Raw genomic sequence first — 18,824 nt, 5'->3', positions numbered from 1 at the left:
TTTTCTTTTCTTTTCTTTTCTTTTCTTTTCTTTTCTTTTTTTGGAGACAGAGCCTTAAGCTGGCACCCAGCAACTTCTAACTCCTGGGCTTAAGCGATTATCTTGCCTCAGCCTCCCAAGTAGCTGGGGACTACAGGCACCTGCCACAACACCCAGCTATTTTTTGGTTGTAGTTGTCATTGTTGTTTGGCAGGCCTGGGCTGGAATTGAACCTGCCAACTCTGGTGTATGCGGCTGGTGCCTTAGCCACTTGAACTACAGGCACCGAGCTTGATATTCTTATAATCGTATTCTTGTCACTCTTACATTTCAGTTTGGGTTTTAGTATTGCTATTTGTTTCTTTTATTTAGCATTCAGTTCACATTTTCATAGTATCTAGGATTTAAGTATTTAACTTAACTCTTGTCTTGACCTGTTCAACAAGATTTAATTTCTGTGTCTGGTAATTTATCTGGGTTCCTTAAGGATGGTTTCTGTCATCTGTTGTTTCTCTTTAATTTTTTTGGCCACATGATGTCATCTCCTGGCTTTTTTTTTTTTTTTCAGCAGAGAATACTGAGGAAAAAATAAAATGGTAGACCCAATTTGAGGCTTGTCCAGTATTATTCCCCTCTTCTCCTCCGCTAGTCCACATTTTTTACAAAGGATAATCTCTGTGTAGTTATATCGGTATATTGGCATTGGGATTATTTAAAGCTGAGCTTCAGTCCTGCAGAAGCTATCATATATTTGAATTGTCCTGACTCTTGGTGGTGTGTCACATGAAAGTGCCACCCAAAGGAAGGCAGGAATTTATTTACACAGCCTCCTCTGAAAGGGATCTGGAGCCCAGATTTTGCCCTGCTAGTCTTGTAAGCACCCTTTGCTCAGGATTCTGACACCTCCTGAGTCATGTGTTCGTGTCACTTCTCTGGATCCTAATCTGTTACTATTCGGCGGCACTGTTTTAGTTCTTCAGTGCCTTGAGCAGACGTGTTGACTTTTTTTGTACTTTCCTCTAGTTCTTCCTGATGGACAGTTCTTCTTTATCTAGCGCACCATTACTCTGTGTTCTCTTTTCCTTCCTCTGTTCTTTTGGATTGACATTTTTCTCCTTTTCTCTTTTTTAAATCAATTTTTTATTAGTTTACTGGTCACCACAGAATTGTAAAATGCCCACCAAATTTATCTCAAGTAAGTCAATAGCTCATCTTCTCTGACTTCTAAGTACATGTTTTTGAAGATTTTAAATGTATTTTAACTTAACTCTGAAAGGAAAACCTTACGGTTATTTTATACAAAGTTTGATTGTATTTGCTCACATTTACTCCTTTTATGCCATTGTTTTCTTCTATTATTTAATATACTGAAGCTTTCCTACTTCTCTAGATAGATAATTTGTATCTCTCTCTAGTTTTTTGTATATTAAAAAAAAACTGTACTAGATTTTGCAAATGCCTTTCTGTTGCAGTCACTCAAATCATAGTTTAGCTGGGCATATTCTCCTAAATCAAAGCTTATTTTCTTTCAGTAATTGGCAGATATCAATATATGCTTTATTATTATTATTATCATTATTACTTTACTTTCACAGTGTTATGAAGAAGTCAGTTAACAGTGAAATTGTTGGAATTTTGAGGGTATTTTCTATCTTTTAAAAATATCTTAATGGGTCAAGCGTGGTGGCTCACACCCATAATCCTGGCACTCTGGGAGGCCGAGGTGGGTGGATTGCCTAAGCTCACAGATTCGAGAACAGTCTGAGCAAGAGCAAGACCCCCGCCTCTAAAAAATAGCCTGCTATTGTGGTGGGTGTCTATAGTCCCAGCTACTCGGGAGCCTGAGACAGGAGAATTGCTTGAGCCAGGAGTTTTGTATTTCTGTGAGCTATGCCACCATGGCACTCTACTGAGGGTGACAGAATGAAACTGTCTCAAAAATAAATAAGTAAATAAATAAAATACCTTTGTCTTTGCTCTTGTGCCATTTTACAGTAATGTCTCTAGGCATGGATTTCTCTCGAATTAATTTTGCTCGGAGCTTATTGCAATTCTTGACTATGTCAGATTTCTTTCACTGTAGCTATTTGTCTGACATTATCCCCTCAAATACATACAGTGCGTGCGTGTGTCTGTGTATTTTTGAATGATCTTCTGGCTCTCACCTCCCGTCACCTGTGTTCTACACCCCTTCCTTTGCTGCCCTCTGGGTAATTTATGTATATGTAGCTCCTAGCTCAAAACTTGGGATTTGTGCATGTTCTAGGTCATTGAATTTTTTTTTTTTTTAGTTTTTCTTTTAAACTTCCATGTGCATATGAATTGCCTGGAGATGTTACTGAAATGCAGAATCTGACTCTGCAGGTCTGTGGTTGAGTCTCAGCATCTGGATTTCTTTCTTTCTTTTTTTTTTTTTTTCATTGATACAAATATTGGTACCTCTTTATGGGCTACATATAATATTTTGTTACATGCATAGACTGTGCAAAGATCAAGTTAGGGTATGTGAATTATCCAGCACCTTGAATTTTTATCACTTCTACATGTTGGGAGCACGTCGAGTTCTCTCTTCTAGCTGTTTTACATGTGAAGTGAGCAGTATGTGGTTATTAACACTGTTACCCTACTGTACTGTCCAGCCTTAGAAATTACTTCTTGTTCCCAGCTGTATGTTTGTACCCATTACTCAACCTCGATTTATCTGGCCCTCACCCTTCCCCACCTCTGGTATCTGTCATTTTATTCTCTACCTCCACGAGACCGTTTTTAGCTCACACATAGGAGTGAGAATGTGTGATATTTGTCTTTCCGTACCGGGCTCATTGCACTTAACATAATGACCATTAGTTCCATCAATGTTGCTGCAAATGACATGATTTCGTTCTTTTTTTTTAATTGCCAAATAGTATTCCAGTGGGTATATACACCAGACTTTCTTTACATATTCATATGTTGATGGACACGGGTTAATTCCCTATCTGTTTTTGTGAATAATTTATTATTTAGATTTATTTTCATTTAGATAAATACCCAGTACTAGAACGGCAGGATTATATAGTGGTTCCATTTTTAGATTTTAAAGAAATCTTTCTGATTACCATAGCGGCTGAACTAATTTACATCCTCACCTACAATGTAAGAGAGTTTCCTTTTATCCCCATGCTCAGCAGCATCTGTTATTTTTAACAGTCATTCTAACTGGGGTAAAGTGATATCTCATTATAGTTTTGATTTGCATTACCCTCTTGATTAATGATATGGAGCATTCGTTCACATACTTCTTAGACATCTGAATGTCTTCTTTTGAGAAATGTCTATGTCAGTAAAACATGTATGTATGTTTCTCTGTTCAGTTCCCTGAATTCATGTGTTAGTCCAAGTCAGATGACTAGTTTGCAAATATTTTCTTCCGTTCTACAGGTTGTTTCTTCACTCTGTTGATTGTCTCATTTGCTGTAGAGAAGCGCTGTAGTTTATTATACTCCTACTTGTCTATTTTTGGTTTTGTTGCTTGTACTTTGGGGATCTTAGACATAAACTCTTTGCTTAGACCAATGTTCAGAAACATTGAAAATATATTTTCTTCTAGAAGTTTTTTTTTTTAATTTTGACTCTTATAATTTAAATCTTTCACCCATCTTGAGTTAATTTTTTTTTTTTTTTGCAAACAGAGTCTCACTATGTTGCTCTCAGTAGAGTGCTGTGGTGTCACAGCTCACAGCACATGTAAAAGATGCTACTAGCTGTGGGTCTGTCATATGTGGGCTTTGTTATGTAGAAGTATACTCCTTCTATGCCTACTTTGTTGAGTTTTTATCATAAAGTAATGTTGTATTTTATCAAATGTTTTTTCTGCATGTATTGAGATTGTTATATGATCCTTTATTCCAGTGGTTCTCAACCTGTGAATCGTGACCCACAGGAACTGTATTAAAGGGTTGTGGCATAATTGGGAAGGCCGAGAACCACTGCTTTATCCTGTTGCTTTGACATGTTTTGCTTGTTGACCCATCTTAGCATCCCTAGGATAAATCCCACTTAGTCACGGTGTATTATCTCTTCAGTGTGCTTTTGGATTTTGTTTGCTAGAATTTTGTTGAAGGTAATATTCAACATCTCTAATCATCAGGGAAATGCAGAGCCATAATGAGAGATAACCTAATTCCAATTAGAATAGTTTTCTCAAAAAATCCCCAAACAACACGCTGGAGTGGGTGCTGTCAGGGGAAAAGAAAAAGGAACATTTACACACTGTTGGTGAGAATGCAAACTAGTACAACTTTTGTGGACAGTCATATGGAGATACCTCAAAGAACTGAAAATAGACCTACCATTTCATCCAGACTACCATTTTAAAAATGGTAGTACACCTACCATTTTTTTCTCCTCGGAGGAAAAAAAGTTATTTTATCAAAAAGACAAGGGCCCTCAAATGTTTATTGCAACACAATTTACAATTGTAAACATAGGAAAAAACCCAAGTGCCATCAATCCATGAATGGATTATTAAACTGTGGCATTATGTATAGCCATAGAGTACTACTCAGTCATAAAAGATGGTGAACTGATACTTTTATAAGAACCTGGAGTGAACTGGAGATCATTCTTCAAAGTGAAGTATGGCAAGAATGGAAAAACACACACTGTATGTATTCACTATCAAATTGGAAGGAATTGGTCAACACCCACGTGCACATGTGGTAGTAAAACTAAACAGAAAGCAAACAGGTGAGGGGGCCAAAAAGGGAGGGGAAAATTCACACCTACCAGCTACAAGGCACACTGTCTGGGAGATATGCACTGTGATAACTTTGACTTAAACTGTACGAATGCAGTTCTTATAATGAAAACATTCGTACCCCTGTAATATTCTGAAATTAAGGAAAAGAAATTGTTTTAAGTAGATATTATAGCAATTCAATCTCAGATGCCTACCTTTTCCATGTAAATAAATCTACTTAGGGTCCACTTTTATTAGAGAAGGTATTAGTCAATATTATGTAAATTTTAATTGAATATTAAAAATAATGTTACCTGTGGTTATTAGGTTATGCATGTGCTGATGTTTTAGGAATGTATATTAATATTAAAGAAAAATGTAACATTTTAGTTACTTTTGAGATGCTGCAGTACTACTGAAGTAGAAGATCAATTCAAACTTTAAAAAACAAAAACATTGCCACTATTGAAATAGAAGATCAATTAGAATTTTTGAAAAACACAAAAGAAAACATTACTTTATCACTATTGAAGTAGAAGACCAATTTGGATTTTTAAAAACATATTACAAAATTATCTTGTGGGGCATGAGAGTCATCCATAAGCGGATTATTGGTTTGAAACATTCAATCTCAACCATTTTTTCTACAGATAATTTACTAGGGTTGGATATATCATTTGAAAACTCACCAAAGCATTGTTAAATAAAGCAGGCGATTATATGAAAATGGTTTGATTTCAAAATTTCCAAATGCACCTGCTGACTTCTTTGTATTAAAGTTGACAAAATTTTATTCTTTTATACCTTGTTCCACCTGCTCCTCCCAGACTTCTCAATTATAATGTCTGTTTTTGTTATCCAAACACTTATTAGAATTAGGATTTTCTATTTTAGACATTAACTCCCCTTTAAGAAAATGGGATAAATTAGAATATTTGTACTTTTTCCAATACTCTTTTCTCTCATAATTTTTATTACTCACATTAGATATAAAATATGTACCCACTCCATCTAAATCATATGGTGGTATTAGATCTGTATGAACATGGGTATTTTATGATAACTGCTTATTTTATTTCTTACTTGTCTAGATTATTTAGTCCACTAGCTCTTTCTAAATCTTATTTTTCAAAACTGGTCCAGTGGATACCGTAGTCCCTAAAGTCTTTCACGTGTGAGAATCTCTGTCAGGTGCCTTTATACCTGGACGAGAATGTAGATTTGCATTCTGTTTTCAGGTCACACTTTCACTTGGTATTTTGTGGTCTTTACTCCTTCGCAGATGTGGGATGGTGCATTGCTGGCGTAAACTTTGAGGCTAACTGGATTTTTCTTTCCTCATAAATGATTTCTACACAGATAACTCTTCCCCCTTTTTTTCTTATCCTTAATCAGCAACTTAACCAAGAAACAGCTTATTGTCAATACAGCCACAGAAGTGTTTTTTTGGAAAGTAATCTTTGTTTGTTTCCAAACTACTCACTTAGTTATTTTTTCATTTCTTGAAAATTTTGTTTTTTATATATTTGCAAAGCTTTTTGGTTTGACTTTATTATTCAGTCCTAGACCATCCGTTTTTTGGTAGTGTTTGTCTTCCTTTCATGTCTGTCATTGTTTAACTGATTTAATCCAGGTCTTTTTCTTCTTTCTTTCTTTTTTCTTCTTCTTACTTTATTCCAGAGTGATTATCATCCCTTGGGACAATTCAGTTTCTAGCTTTCTATTCTGTCCAGCGTTGTTTCTAAGATTATTTATTAACTCTGTTACGGTGATTTTTTTTTTTTTTTTACCTGCTGCTTTTGTTGTAATATATTTGCCCTCCTTTTATATTGATTTAAAAAAAGTTATTCTATAGGCCAAAGAAGTTTCAACATATTTTATTCTTTCCTGACTTATGGTTTCTTCAGAATAGAAAGCTTATTACATTCATTATGTCCTAATGTGAAGAATATTACTCCTAAACTTTGCAATTTAGACTAACAGATATTTATGAGCTCACATGTTCTGGGAGTCAGAAATCAGAATTGGCTCAGCTTGGCGGGTGGTTCTGGCTTAGGGGCTCTTGTGCAGTTGTGGCTCCGAGCCGTCAGCCAGGACTGCCATCAGCTCAAGGCACAATGAGAGTAAAACATCTACTTCCAAGCTCACCCAAATGCTTATTGGCAAACCTCATTTTCACACATCTTTAGATTATTTCTCTTTCTTTTTCATTGTCTTCACTTCCATTGCACTGTGCTTTCCAAGCTGATTACCTTTACTGTCTCCAGCAAAAGTCTTCAGCTGCCTCAGCACGGCCAAAGCAGTGACCTCTTCTCATTTCTTTGACAACTGAGTCTGACTGTATATAATTTAGTATAAACAAAATGGCTTCCACAATTGTTAAGTTTCGCATTATTTCTTAACTCCTCCTTCATTATAGAACTGTTTCCCTTTTCCTATTTTCTTCTCCCATTTGTTCTCCTGCTCTACCTGGTTTTTCTCAGCTTCCTTTGTTTCATCTTTCCTCATTCATCATTGTGTAAGGTAAGGTTTCACCTCGGTTGTCTTATTGTAAGACCCTTGAAAGTTGCACAAATGCATTCCCCAGTCCAAAGGAGTTAGTAGAGATTTCTATTCCACATTAGCTCTGGATAACTTAAGAGCAATAGATATGGTTTTAAAAAATTTAATAAGATTATAAAAATATATTTTATAAGACATTTGTGTATTTGATAAAGGCTATCTTATTTTATAATACTACTAATGTGTAATAATAGGCATTTCCTTTTGCCTGGATTGTCTGCTTTGTGGGTTAACTGATGTACTTTACATAGGATTATAGGCATACTAAATGCCATCATTTTCCTATTTCAGAAGACTTTATATTATAGTCAGTATATTTATTATAATATATAACATACCACTTCTAACACCTCAAAGTTTATAACGTATAAGCAATCTGTTATTCTAACTTAAATATTGGATAGGGAAAAATAATTCATGTCCTAATAAGAACAAATCATAACTTTTTCCTAAGTTGTAATTACCATTTTAAATTACAGGGAAATATCAGTACATTGATCCTAACTAAATCTTTAAATATAAAATACAGTAGTAGCCTGAGTTTAGGTTTCAGTCTTCTTTTGTCCTTTTGAGTCCGCTGTGCATTTTCCTGCTTCTCTTTGATATTGTATAATTTATTACTCATTATAAGAAAATTTACTATTTTGTATAAAAACATTTTTATCAGAAATTATTATCTCTTAACGTTAAGTTGATTTGATTTAAACTATTAAAGAGACACTGTAATTTTCACAACTATGATTTAATAAAATAAAAGGAGAGAAACCTCGTAGGAATGGAGAAGTAAACATGTGTACTCAATACCAAAAAAATAAAAATAAAGATGCTGTAATTTTGAATTGTAATTTTTCCTGAAATAGATCTTTAGGAAATACTTCTACAACATACTCATCGATGCTATTACATTATCTGAACTTCTAAAATGTAATGCAGAATTAAATTTTCTTATGAGATCTTGGTAAACTTGATTATTTCTTGTATTTCTTCATCTTGATACAAGCAGACTTTCTGCCTTTTCCTTTTGCAAATCAATATATAATCAAAACAACAAATCTCGGGTTAAACACTCTAAATTCCTAAAGGATAAAGTCATTACATCAATTCCAGAAATCAAATGTTATACATCATATTTCATCTTTTAAAGGTTATCTATTTCAATTTAGCAAACTACTTTGTGGCAAAAAAAAAAAACCCTCATGTTTATTCTTATATTTAATTGAAAAAAAATGTTATATGGGAGTTTGACAAGATAATCAGACTGAAGCCCTTCTCTAAGATTTAGCTAGAATGACTCCCCAGGGTAGGGGTCTCACTGTAGATTCTCTGCTTACCTTACTCAAGATTTTAAGTGTATTTCCACATTCTAGGATTTCAAAACAGTGGTACCAAGAGAGAACATACATAGACAATATCTAAAGAACCTTAAATTTTTAATATTTTCAATGAAATTTTTACAGATTTCCTCAGCATTTCTTTCTAATGCTATTTCCTGATAACTTTCTAATGCTATTTCCTGACACAAACTTAGTTGTACTTTTCTTTATGACCACTGACATATAGTTTCTAAACCTTATCTAATATTTCTTAGGATTATATTGATTTCATCTGCTCACAAAGAAGGTCACTCACGACACTCTTGAAATACGTGAAGAATATGCTAATATTTCATTGGTTCTTATATGGTGGTGTTGAGTTCTTTTTGGACTCTTAAGATAATTATTTCAATGATAGGAAAATAGCATTCTGATGTTATGTATGGGAAGAATTTGGAAATTCAGAAGCTCTGGAGTGAGTCAAAAACTTTTTTAAAAAATAAAAACAAAAAGAAATCTCCCCTCTCTCTCTATTGCTTTTATTCTTATTTGAAGATAAAAAACATTCATTACCCAATTTATGACTTTTAATATTTTGTCTCATTTCTAATTGATATCTAATTATGTCATTTTAAAATATGCCAATTTCAACAATGTCATGTTTACAAGGTAAGTATCACTAGGAATTTGGCCTGAGTTCTCATTTATAATTAAAGGGGTTGGGATATACAAAGATTAAATTATTTAGAAATAAAATTGGACTGTCCTTTAGAATCTAGAATTTATGCTCCTTCTGATCTTATAAAATTTTTCTTTCAGGTGGTTTAGAATCTTTGAAAAATCTTCAGCAACTAATTGTGGACCACAATCAGTTAATAAGTACAAAAGGTCTTTGTGATACCCCTACTATTATATATCTAGATTGTTCACATAATCATCTTACAGAAATTGAGGGCATTGAAAATTGTGGATTGCTTCAAATACTGAAGTTACAGGGAAATTATCTAAGTGAGGTAATTGCTTTGGGTTAATTTACTTCTGTGATTAATGCAGCATTTTTCTTTGTATAGAAATATCACATGTTTTAAGTGCAATTTTGAGTAACATTTCCTTGGTCATTTTTGCTAATCAGTGGTATTTTAGTTCTAGTTTACTTAGAATTCTTTCATACTTTTCTTTACTAAGAAAGAGTCAACACAGTTACTCTTTTATGTTTTATAAATAAATCTAATTCAACATTAGTTTTTCATGATATTAAATTATATTAAATGATAACTTACTTCAGTATATAAAGTGGCCAAATTTATCTATCATGAAATTCTAATTATATTTCACCATGATTACTTTTTATCAAAAATATAAAAAATTATAAGGTTAATTGATATAAATTTTATTTATACTAACAGTTTTATTATACTTTGATTTATAATATGTAGTTTACCAGAATCTATTTGTTGGTTATTTAGGGAGGTTTTTTTTTGGGGGGGGGGAGTTAATATTTTTAAATTTAGAAGTGTTAAAATATTTTACTTAATATAAAGTAATAAATGAAATTTAAATATAGCTTCCACTCCTGAAGAATCATGTTCTGCTAAGAGAACTGTACTTGGATGATAACAGCATTTCAACTGTGGAAGCGTTTTCTTCCTATTGGCTGCCTTTACTACAAAATCTTACAATCTCTCAAAACAGGTAAACGTATCCTTTACTGAAACAATAAATTCCGTGAATGCTTAAAATAAACGCATGATGTTCCAAAACAAAGAAAAAAGTTGGATTTCTTCAGTAATTCAGTGAGAGTGCATCAAAATAAATTAGCACACAAATTATAGACATAACTTTGTAGAATTTAGAACACTAAATTGAATTACTGGCATACCCTAGAACTTTAGTAGAATTTTAAGTGTCAATTATCTTCCACTTTTTGTTTTTTTTTCCAAAAAAGCACTTGTAGAAATCTCTCAGGGCAGGTTTGTTTATATTTGTAAAGACTATCCTCTCTGGAAAATATAGGAGGTAGTTAATTTAATTCATAAGACTGTCTCATTCTGTCAAGTGGTATGTATTAAGTCCTGGAAGAATGATTTTTAACCTACTCTCAAGTTGCATTTTTTCTTTCTTTCTTTCTTTCTTTTTTTTTTGGTAAATGTTAAGAGGGATTTAAATTTGATTTCCCTAAGGATATAAAGTAACACTTAAAAAAATACCTTACCATTAAATTGAAATGGGTACCTACCTCGGAAGATGTATTTGAGACCACCAAACATCTGGATCTTTACTGTCTAAAACCAAAACAGGGGTATGATATGTGTACTTCTCCTCTGATTATTATTTCATTGCGATCTATCCACTTTAATGTGATTAATTTGTTCATCAAAGGCACATGGAACAGGAGAAAGGAACTTCTGTTAACAAGAAAATGTTTCTTTGAATTATACAATGCTTTCTTTGAATTATACAAATAAGGATGCCCTAATTTTAATATATAATTCATTGTCCCCCAAACTATGAAATCATGTCCCAGTCTCTGCCACTATAGCTCTCACCCTTTTAGCATTGTGTTAGTAAATTACTTTACTTCTACCTACCATACATTGACAACTGAAAACTGATTCTATATTCAAATGTCCCTCAAATTGTTTTAAATAAATCTAAAATATGAAAGTTGATTTAGGTTTTAAAAGAACATTTGTTCATGGAGCAAGCCCCATCAGCTAATACTGTGTATGTAAATCTGGGTTTTTCTCAAACTTATTGGATCTTCTCCAAACATTTTCTATGTAATAAATATAATTTCAGAATGAAATACTTGATTATGCTTTGGACATATGCAGTATGCCACCCAGGACTTCAAAGCACATAAATGAGCATAAAATATTTAAGAGATCAGAAAATATTTAAAACAAGGACATTTTAAAAAATAGTGCCTTACATTTCTTTGGACAATTGAAATCATTAAATAAATGTTCTCTTACTAAAGATTAAATTAATACTAGCTGAAAGACTTATGCTCTATCATTATGACATAATGTATATACATCAATCTGATACAATATCAATTATATAAGCTATAACATTAAAATATTTTCTGATACAATACCAATGATATAAGGTATAACATTAAAATATTTTTACAAGTTCTATAATAATAATTAGTATGATTAAGCCAAATGAACCCCATTTATAACTTTGTTTTCCTAGCCTTATAACGTTTGAATATTGAAGTAGCGTTTACTGTTAGGGGGAATACAAAAGTGAATGATACATGTCCTTACCCTCAAAGAGCTCTTGGGCATAAAAGAACCTAAACTTTTACACTTATCTTCGCAAAATGTAGGATTACATAATATATGCTATTTCGTATAAAAATAACACTGTCACTTATATTAGAATATATTCTTTATGGGTCTTTTAAGGCTCTATGTGTTTGATCTTTCACATTTCTGAGGAGGAAGGGAGAGGCTTTAAGGCACCAGGCCTGACTGATAGAAGTGGACACATAGAATAGTCAAATGATGTCCTAATGGCACACTATAAAAATAATCTTTAGCCTGAAGGTTTTTCACAAGCTTAACATTATTAGTTAGAAAATTATCCATCTTACGTTGTGTTTCTTGTGCATTCAATTATTTAACATTGTGTTAGGTTTTATGACACTCAGAGTCAAGAGATGTGAGTTTGGATTTTGTGTCGACAACTTACAGGTCAGTTGATGTTGAGCACCTCTCTTCCTGCTCCCTGAGCCTCCGATTTTTCTGACATGTAAAAGGAGCAATAATGCTTATTTTAAGGGATTTTTATGACAGTCCAAGAGGAGAATGTATGTAAATGCATCTTGCAAAGTGAGAAGAATATTGTGAATACAATATTTGGTTTTATGATGGGTATGGCTTTTAAATTATGTATTTTTTCTTTTATTTTTTGATATATATTTTCATCATGAGGAAGAAATTATGCCTGTATGCTTTTTTCCCCCAACAAAAGGAATATATGTAAAGAATGATACTTAGTACATATTGTTTGAAAACCTTGTTTCATCCTGACTTCTGTTTTAAATTTTCATTAGGACATGTGACTGTTTTAAGTTTGACTCAGCGGAGTTCTAACTGGAAGCCTCGCTGGCTCTCTAAGCCTTTCTACTTCCAGTGAGATTCTAAGTAGGAGCAGAAAGTGGAAACTATTACCCATTGGCTTCTCATTGTACAAATCTTTTGCTTTTTGTCCTCTTTGAAATTTATATCTTTTTAATGCCCAGGGCTAATGTGACAAGGTCAAATGGTATTAGGTTTTCACTAATGTCCTTTGTCTTTCTGGTTTGAATTTTCTTGGAAAAAAATATACATAGAATGTCAGTAAAAGGAAAAGTAGAGTTTTAAAAGAAGAATTTTACTATTAGGTTACTACCATCCTAATGAATAGTCATGAAAGTGAATGACTAGCCAGTTGTCTTGATTAAAATTTCATAAAAGACATATAGTATCATTCTAAAAAGAGTTATCTGCAAAGATAAAATTTTAATATTACAAAAATACTTGGTCAAAACAGATATGACTTGGTTTACATTAATTTTTATAAAAAGGATTATTATATTCCTTTTTTTTTGCTGTATTGGTTATTTTCAACTGAGTACTTCATATAATCTATAAGTTACTGTAACTTATTAGCTGAAAACATGATATATTCTGAAAAGAAGAGAAAACTTATATTCTGAAATATATAATATGTCTTTATTAATTTTTCAAAATTCTTTCAGTAAAGGACAAAGATTTATTATTGGAAATATTTTAAACTTTTTCTCATTAATAGCATTTATTAGAATAACATTTTTACCAAGGTTTTAAAAATTATTATTTGCAAAAATGATCTAGAGCTTGCTTAGTAGGAAATGTCATAGAATTAAGACTTAAATACACTAATCACGTATAAACAAAGAATTAAATTTCTTTCTTCCTTCCTCCCTTCCCCTTCCCCCTTTTTCCCCCCTTCCCTTCTTTTCTCTTTTCCTTCCTTCTTTTTCTTTAGTATCTATGTGACATTTTCGTACATTTTACTATGGGAGTGTATTTACCAATAATGAAGTGTATATATAAATATAATGGCCCCAAACTTCCTCACTTATTATCTTATCACTTTGAATCTTTCCTCCCCTTAGAAACTGTTTTTGATTGTGAATAGTAGTAACATTGTACTTAGGAGTGGCCTCATTTAGAGAGATCTTCTCCTGACCTTATTACTTAGACTACGTTTTAATCAATAGTATCTTCTTTCTCTCTGCTAATGCAGAGCAGGGTAGCCCAAGAGTGGAGTCAAGGTCAGTACAAGGGTGAGGCTTGTACCAGACTCTGAGGCTTCCAGTCATAGTATTACTCTGAGAGCTTGTGAACTTAGAAGAATAAGGGGTTTGGGTTTGTTTGTTTGTTGTTTTGCCCCTCTTTTCTTTCTTTTTCTTTACTTTTTTTCAAAATCGTAACAGGGTATTCACAGAAATGGAGGCAAAGAACTCTGCCAGGACAAGTGGAAGGATAGTATAAAAAGGAAGAAAGAAAAAGAAGTAGAAATTAATGCACACTTTTTTTTTTGTATCCGAGACATTCCTTTAGAAAAGCAGTTATGGAATTCCAACAGTTATGGGGGGAGATTCATTCAAAAGACTTTTTAAATAGTGATGAGAATATACTTATTTAAAGATTTGTCTTATTTAAAGATTTAGATGAACTGGCTCATTTTATATTTTCAAATAGCTATAATAATATGTTATTATGCTATAGAGTAAGTTCAGTGTAAACGTGTCATTGTGGGAAATATAAATCAAGCTAGAGTTAATTTTCCCTTCTTAGCTTTTGTTTCTAATAATATGTCAATTTTCAATATCACTTATGTTTGGTTTTTGCTTGAATGAGTACTTAATGATAATTATAATGTAGAAAATAGTAAAGTTTATTTAAAAAATAAGAGGAAAGGTTATTACTATTGGGTTTGTCATATATAAATAGAGTATTCATTTTAAATATCAGTATATTTTGTCAAAGTTAAGTCCATTGTATTGTTTAAAACATATATTTTATAATGTTAAAATATTATAATAATTAACATTATAACATTTAACAATATTTTTTTTCTTAGATTCAGTTTTTAATATCATGAACATATTTCCATTCAAAATAAGCCCATGTAATTTTAGATATTTATAATTCTTATATTTGATATTTATACTTCTTATAATATTTTTAATCTAGTAAACAAAGATTTTTCCAACTAAAAAGCAACTAGTTACTGCTTTTTCAATGAGATAACTAGTTAGTTACTGCTTTTTCAGTGGGATAACTAGTTACTGCTTTTTCAATGGGATAACTAGTAACTCATCAGTTATCCCACTGAAAATTAAAAATAAGTGAATTTTTATGTTTTTTACATTAAAGGTTTAGGTTATCTTTCCTCCAAGAATAAACACACATATACTTGTGTACATACACAATATAAAAACACCAGATAATACAAATTTCCTGTAAATTTTGGCTTATACAAAGATGAAAGAAAATAATAAGAACAGAAAAGGTATATTTTCATGTAAATGGAAAATACACATCAAAGCCCATGATATTTGTGATTGAAATTGATAATTTCATGATAAATCCTGTTTATTTATGAGTAGAGGCTTTCCATGGGATAGTAGCTAAAATAATAAAAGAAGAAGAAAGCGACTAGAAATATTCCGTTGTATACCTAGAATGCTCTAATTACTCCATTTTTAATAAGCACTGCTAGTAAGTGTTGTAATTGTATCATACAATTTTCATTAAATATGCAATTGTATATAAATGTGTTAAAAAGGCATTGTTATGTAATTACCATAATAATACTAAGGATACTGCATTTTACAAATTTTATGAATTCTGTTTTTATTTTCAGCTTGACAAACATTGTGCCACTTTTCCATTTTCTTTCTCTGGAGAAACTGGATGTCAGCAACAATTGTCTTTCTGGTAAGTTTAGAATGAGGCAAATTAAATAATAAGCTTTTAGTTTCTGTTCCAGGCATGGTGAATAGTTATATTAAATATACGTGTTAAGGATATAAACAAATAGTAAATCTGTGCAATAACGCATGCTAAAATAATTCAATTAGAATTTCTTTCTGCTTCTAAAATCCTATTACCTCTCTATCTTTATGGTAGGCCTAGGCAAAGTCATAATTACATATTTATTTAAAAAATCATAGGGCGGTGCCTGTGGCTCAAAAGGGTAGGGCACCAGTCCCATATGCCAAAGGTGGCAGGTTCAAACCCAGCCTCGGCCAAAAAAAAAAGAAAGAAACAGAAACTCTGTCTCAAAAATTAAAATAAAATAAAACTACACTGAGTTACTCTTTCCTTAAAAAAAAAATCATATATATTATCTATGAAATCAATAGACTAATGTATAAAAACACTTGTCTAAGTTGTTGATTTCTAAATAGGTGGTCACCCATTGTAAGTTTATATGTCTTTGTAATCCCAGCTACCTGGGAGGCTGAGGCAGGAGGAGCACTTGAACTCAGGAGATCAAGACCAACCTGGGCTACATAGTAATACCCTGTTTCAAGGAAAAATTTTTTAAAGAATCAGGAATCAAATTAATTAATTGCCTCCTCTACTTAAATTTTTATTTACTTTTTTTTATTTTTTTTATTAAATCATAGCTGTGTACATTAATGCAATCGCGGGGTACAATGTGCTGGTTTTATATGCAACTTGAAATATTTTCATCAAACGGGTTAACATAGCCTTCACCGCATTTTCTTAGTTACTGTGTTAAGACATTTATATTCTATACACCTACGGTGCATCTTACAAGGGTACATGTTAAATTTACTTAAATTTTTTTAATTACCATTCCCAGTAAGTCTCCTTGTAGAGGCAACTGCAGTCTGAATTTGTCACCATTGGTCAGCTTTTTGTTGTATTAATGAGATCAGGAAGTATGTTCCTTTTGGCCTTCAGCTTTCTTTGTTCAGTATCCCCGTGACGTCTCAGCACATCATTTTTATCAGTTGTTATTTATTTTCTTATTCTTTTTTTGCTGAAGTGTAAACCATTCTACAACTGTATCATAATTTGTGTATTGAGTTCCCTGTTGGACCAGGAATATTCTGGTTGCAGTTCAGGAGTGCTATGAGCATAAAGCTTTTATGGAAATCCTTATATGAATCTTGTTACGGACTTAGGTTTTCAGTTCTCATGGGTAAATGTGTCAGAGTGTAATTGCTGGATTATGTAGTAGATATAGGTTTAAGTTTAAAAGAAAATGGCAAACTATTTTCCAAAGTAGTTGTAACACTTACACACACGCCAGGAATATATGAAAGTTCCAACTGCTACATTCTAGAGTATTTAGTATCTAATATTAATACCCTGGGGTTTCAGTTTGCATTGCACCAATGAGAATAAAGGTGCAGAACCTCTTTACTGGTGTTTGTTAGTGATTTTTATATCTTCTTGTGTCTTTTCAAGGGTTTCACTATTTTAAAATTTAGTTATTTTTTCAAATGGGTGTGGTGACTCCTACCTACTACAGGGAGAGAAGAGGATCTTATAATTCCAAGAATTTTAGGCTGCTGTGAGCTATGATGATGCCACTGGCACTCTAGCCAGGGCAATAGTGTGAGACCCTGTCTCAAAAAACAAAAGTTATTTTCATTAATCTTATTGACTTATAGAATTTTTGAATATATTCTGGATGTTAATCCTTTTTTCAGACATACGTTTTGTGAACATTTTCTCCTAAGCACCCTTTTACATATTAATTTTCTGAATCATATTTGGATGAGCCAGTGATCTCTGCTAGGATTTGCAGAATCTTGTCCGACCTTTGTAACACCTGGCACTTTTCTAAGGACCTGGGGTAAATGCTCGTATGGGCTTACCTCCACCTCTTACCCAGCATGGACGGACACGGCTTCTTTGCAGTGCCTTTCCCCACAGATTACAGCCTCGGTTCTAATCTTTGCTTCCTCAGCTCAGCAAAACTGCCACTGTGCTTCAGTTCCACTGTCATGCTCAGGACTGGTAACACGCCTCCCGACACAAAATCACTGTGATCCTAAAGTGATGGCGAGTTCACACTATGGGTGGACTTTCGCTCAGTGTACAACCTATGGGTACTTTCATAGTCCAAGTTTTATGGTTATTTTCTGTGGGAAAGTTCCTCAATATGAATTTCTTTGTGATGTACTCTACAAGAGTATGTATTTTTTATTTTTAATCACTATGAGAACATAATAGGTATATCTCTTTATAGGGTACGTGTGATTGTTTGCTACAGACATACAAATATTAATTAATCAAATTAGAGTAATCAGGGTATCCATCACATCAGCCATTTGTCATTTCCTTGTGTTAGGAACATTCCAGTTCTACTCTTTCAAAGGGTACCTAAACTTACTGTTGATTATAGTCACCTTATTGTGCTATCAAATGCTTTTCATTCTATTTAACCATATTTCTACCCTTTAACCAGCACTACTTTATCCCACCTCCCACGACCCTTCCTGGCATCTGGTAACTATCATTCTGTTCTCTATCTCCATAAGAGCAATTATTTTTAATATTTACTTTTTAAAGTTCAGAAGGCTCATGTAATTCTGTGTAGTAACCAATACTTGGGAGAGAAGAGGATCTTCTCTGTGTAGGTATGTCTTTGATTTTAGCCCCTGTCCAGTGACTTTAGATTTCCTGTCTTCAGACTTTGTGCTTACAATCTGGTACCAGCTGTCCTAAACCCTTTGTGCACATTATCTCATTTAAACCTCACCCTCTGATGTAGGTATGAACCTGAATTAGAAAGCAGATTTGCGTAAGTTCACACAGTTGTTCAATGGTAAAAACATATATTCTGGCCATAATTCATGTTCTTAACTATATGTAATCTTCCTTTCAAAGTATGTAATAATCTACAGAAAAATAAAAAAGTAGTCCTTTTGTTTAACAGCTACCCAATAAATAAAATGGTCATTGATTTATGATGCCTTTCCAATATCTTTGATCTCTTTCAAAATGAGTTTGTTTAATCTCTGTAGATCTTACAAGTGCCAAAGTGTGGCTCAACGCGTGCTGTTCTCTCCGTGAATTGTCTCTAACTGGAAACCCACTTCTTCAAGAAGTAAACTGGAGGTAAAGAAGCATTATTGTACCCTATAAGCATCCTTTATTATAGAAAACACAATTTGATGAAAATTTCTCTATAAAAACGAATAACTTGGGGAAAATTGAGGA

General features: G+C 32.7%; 1 protein-coding gene across 1 annotated transcript in view; it reads left to right on the top strand.

The window, feature by feature from the left end:
• Nucleotides 1-18,824, top strand: part of LRRIQ1 (leucine rich repeats and IQ motif containing 1) — a 177,551-nt gene that overhangs the window by 33,293 nt on the left and 125,434 nt on the right. The window contains exons 10-13 of the mRNA XM_003783489.2: nt 9,394-9,587; nt 10,139-10,266; nt 15,484-15,557; nt 18,629-18,722. Coding sequence (XP_003783537.2) covers nt 9,394-9,587; nt 10,139-10,266; nt 15,484-15,557; nt 18,629-18,722 — 490 coding nt within the window. The remainder of the gene's footprint in view (nt 1-9,393; nt 9,588-10,138; nt 10,267-15,483; nt 15,558-18,628; nt 18,723-18,824) is intronic.

The sequence above is a fragment of the Otolemur garnettii genome, unplaced genomic scaffold (assembly GCF_000181295.1).
Source record: "Otolemur garnettii isolate 467f Iridium unplaced genomic scaffold, OtoGar3 scaffold00007, whole genome shotgun sequence".
In the NCBI taxonomy this organism is placed as follows: Eukaryota; Metazoa; Chordata; class Mammalia; order Primates; family Galagidae; genus Otolemur; species Otolemur garnettii.
The sequence above is the reverse complement of the archived record's forward strand: the minus strand, read 5'-3'. Positions and strand labels throughout refer to the sequence as shown.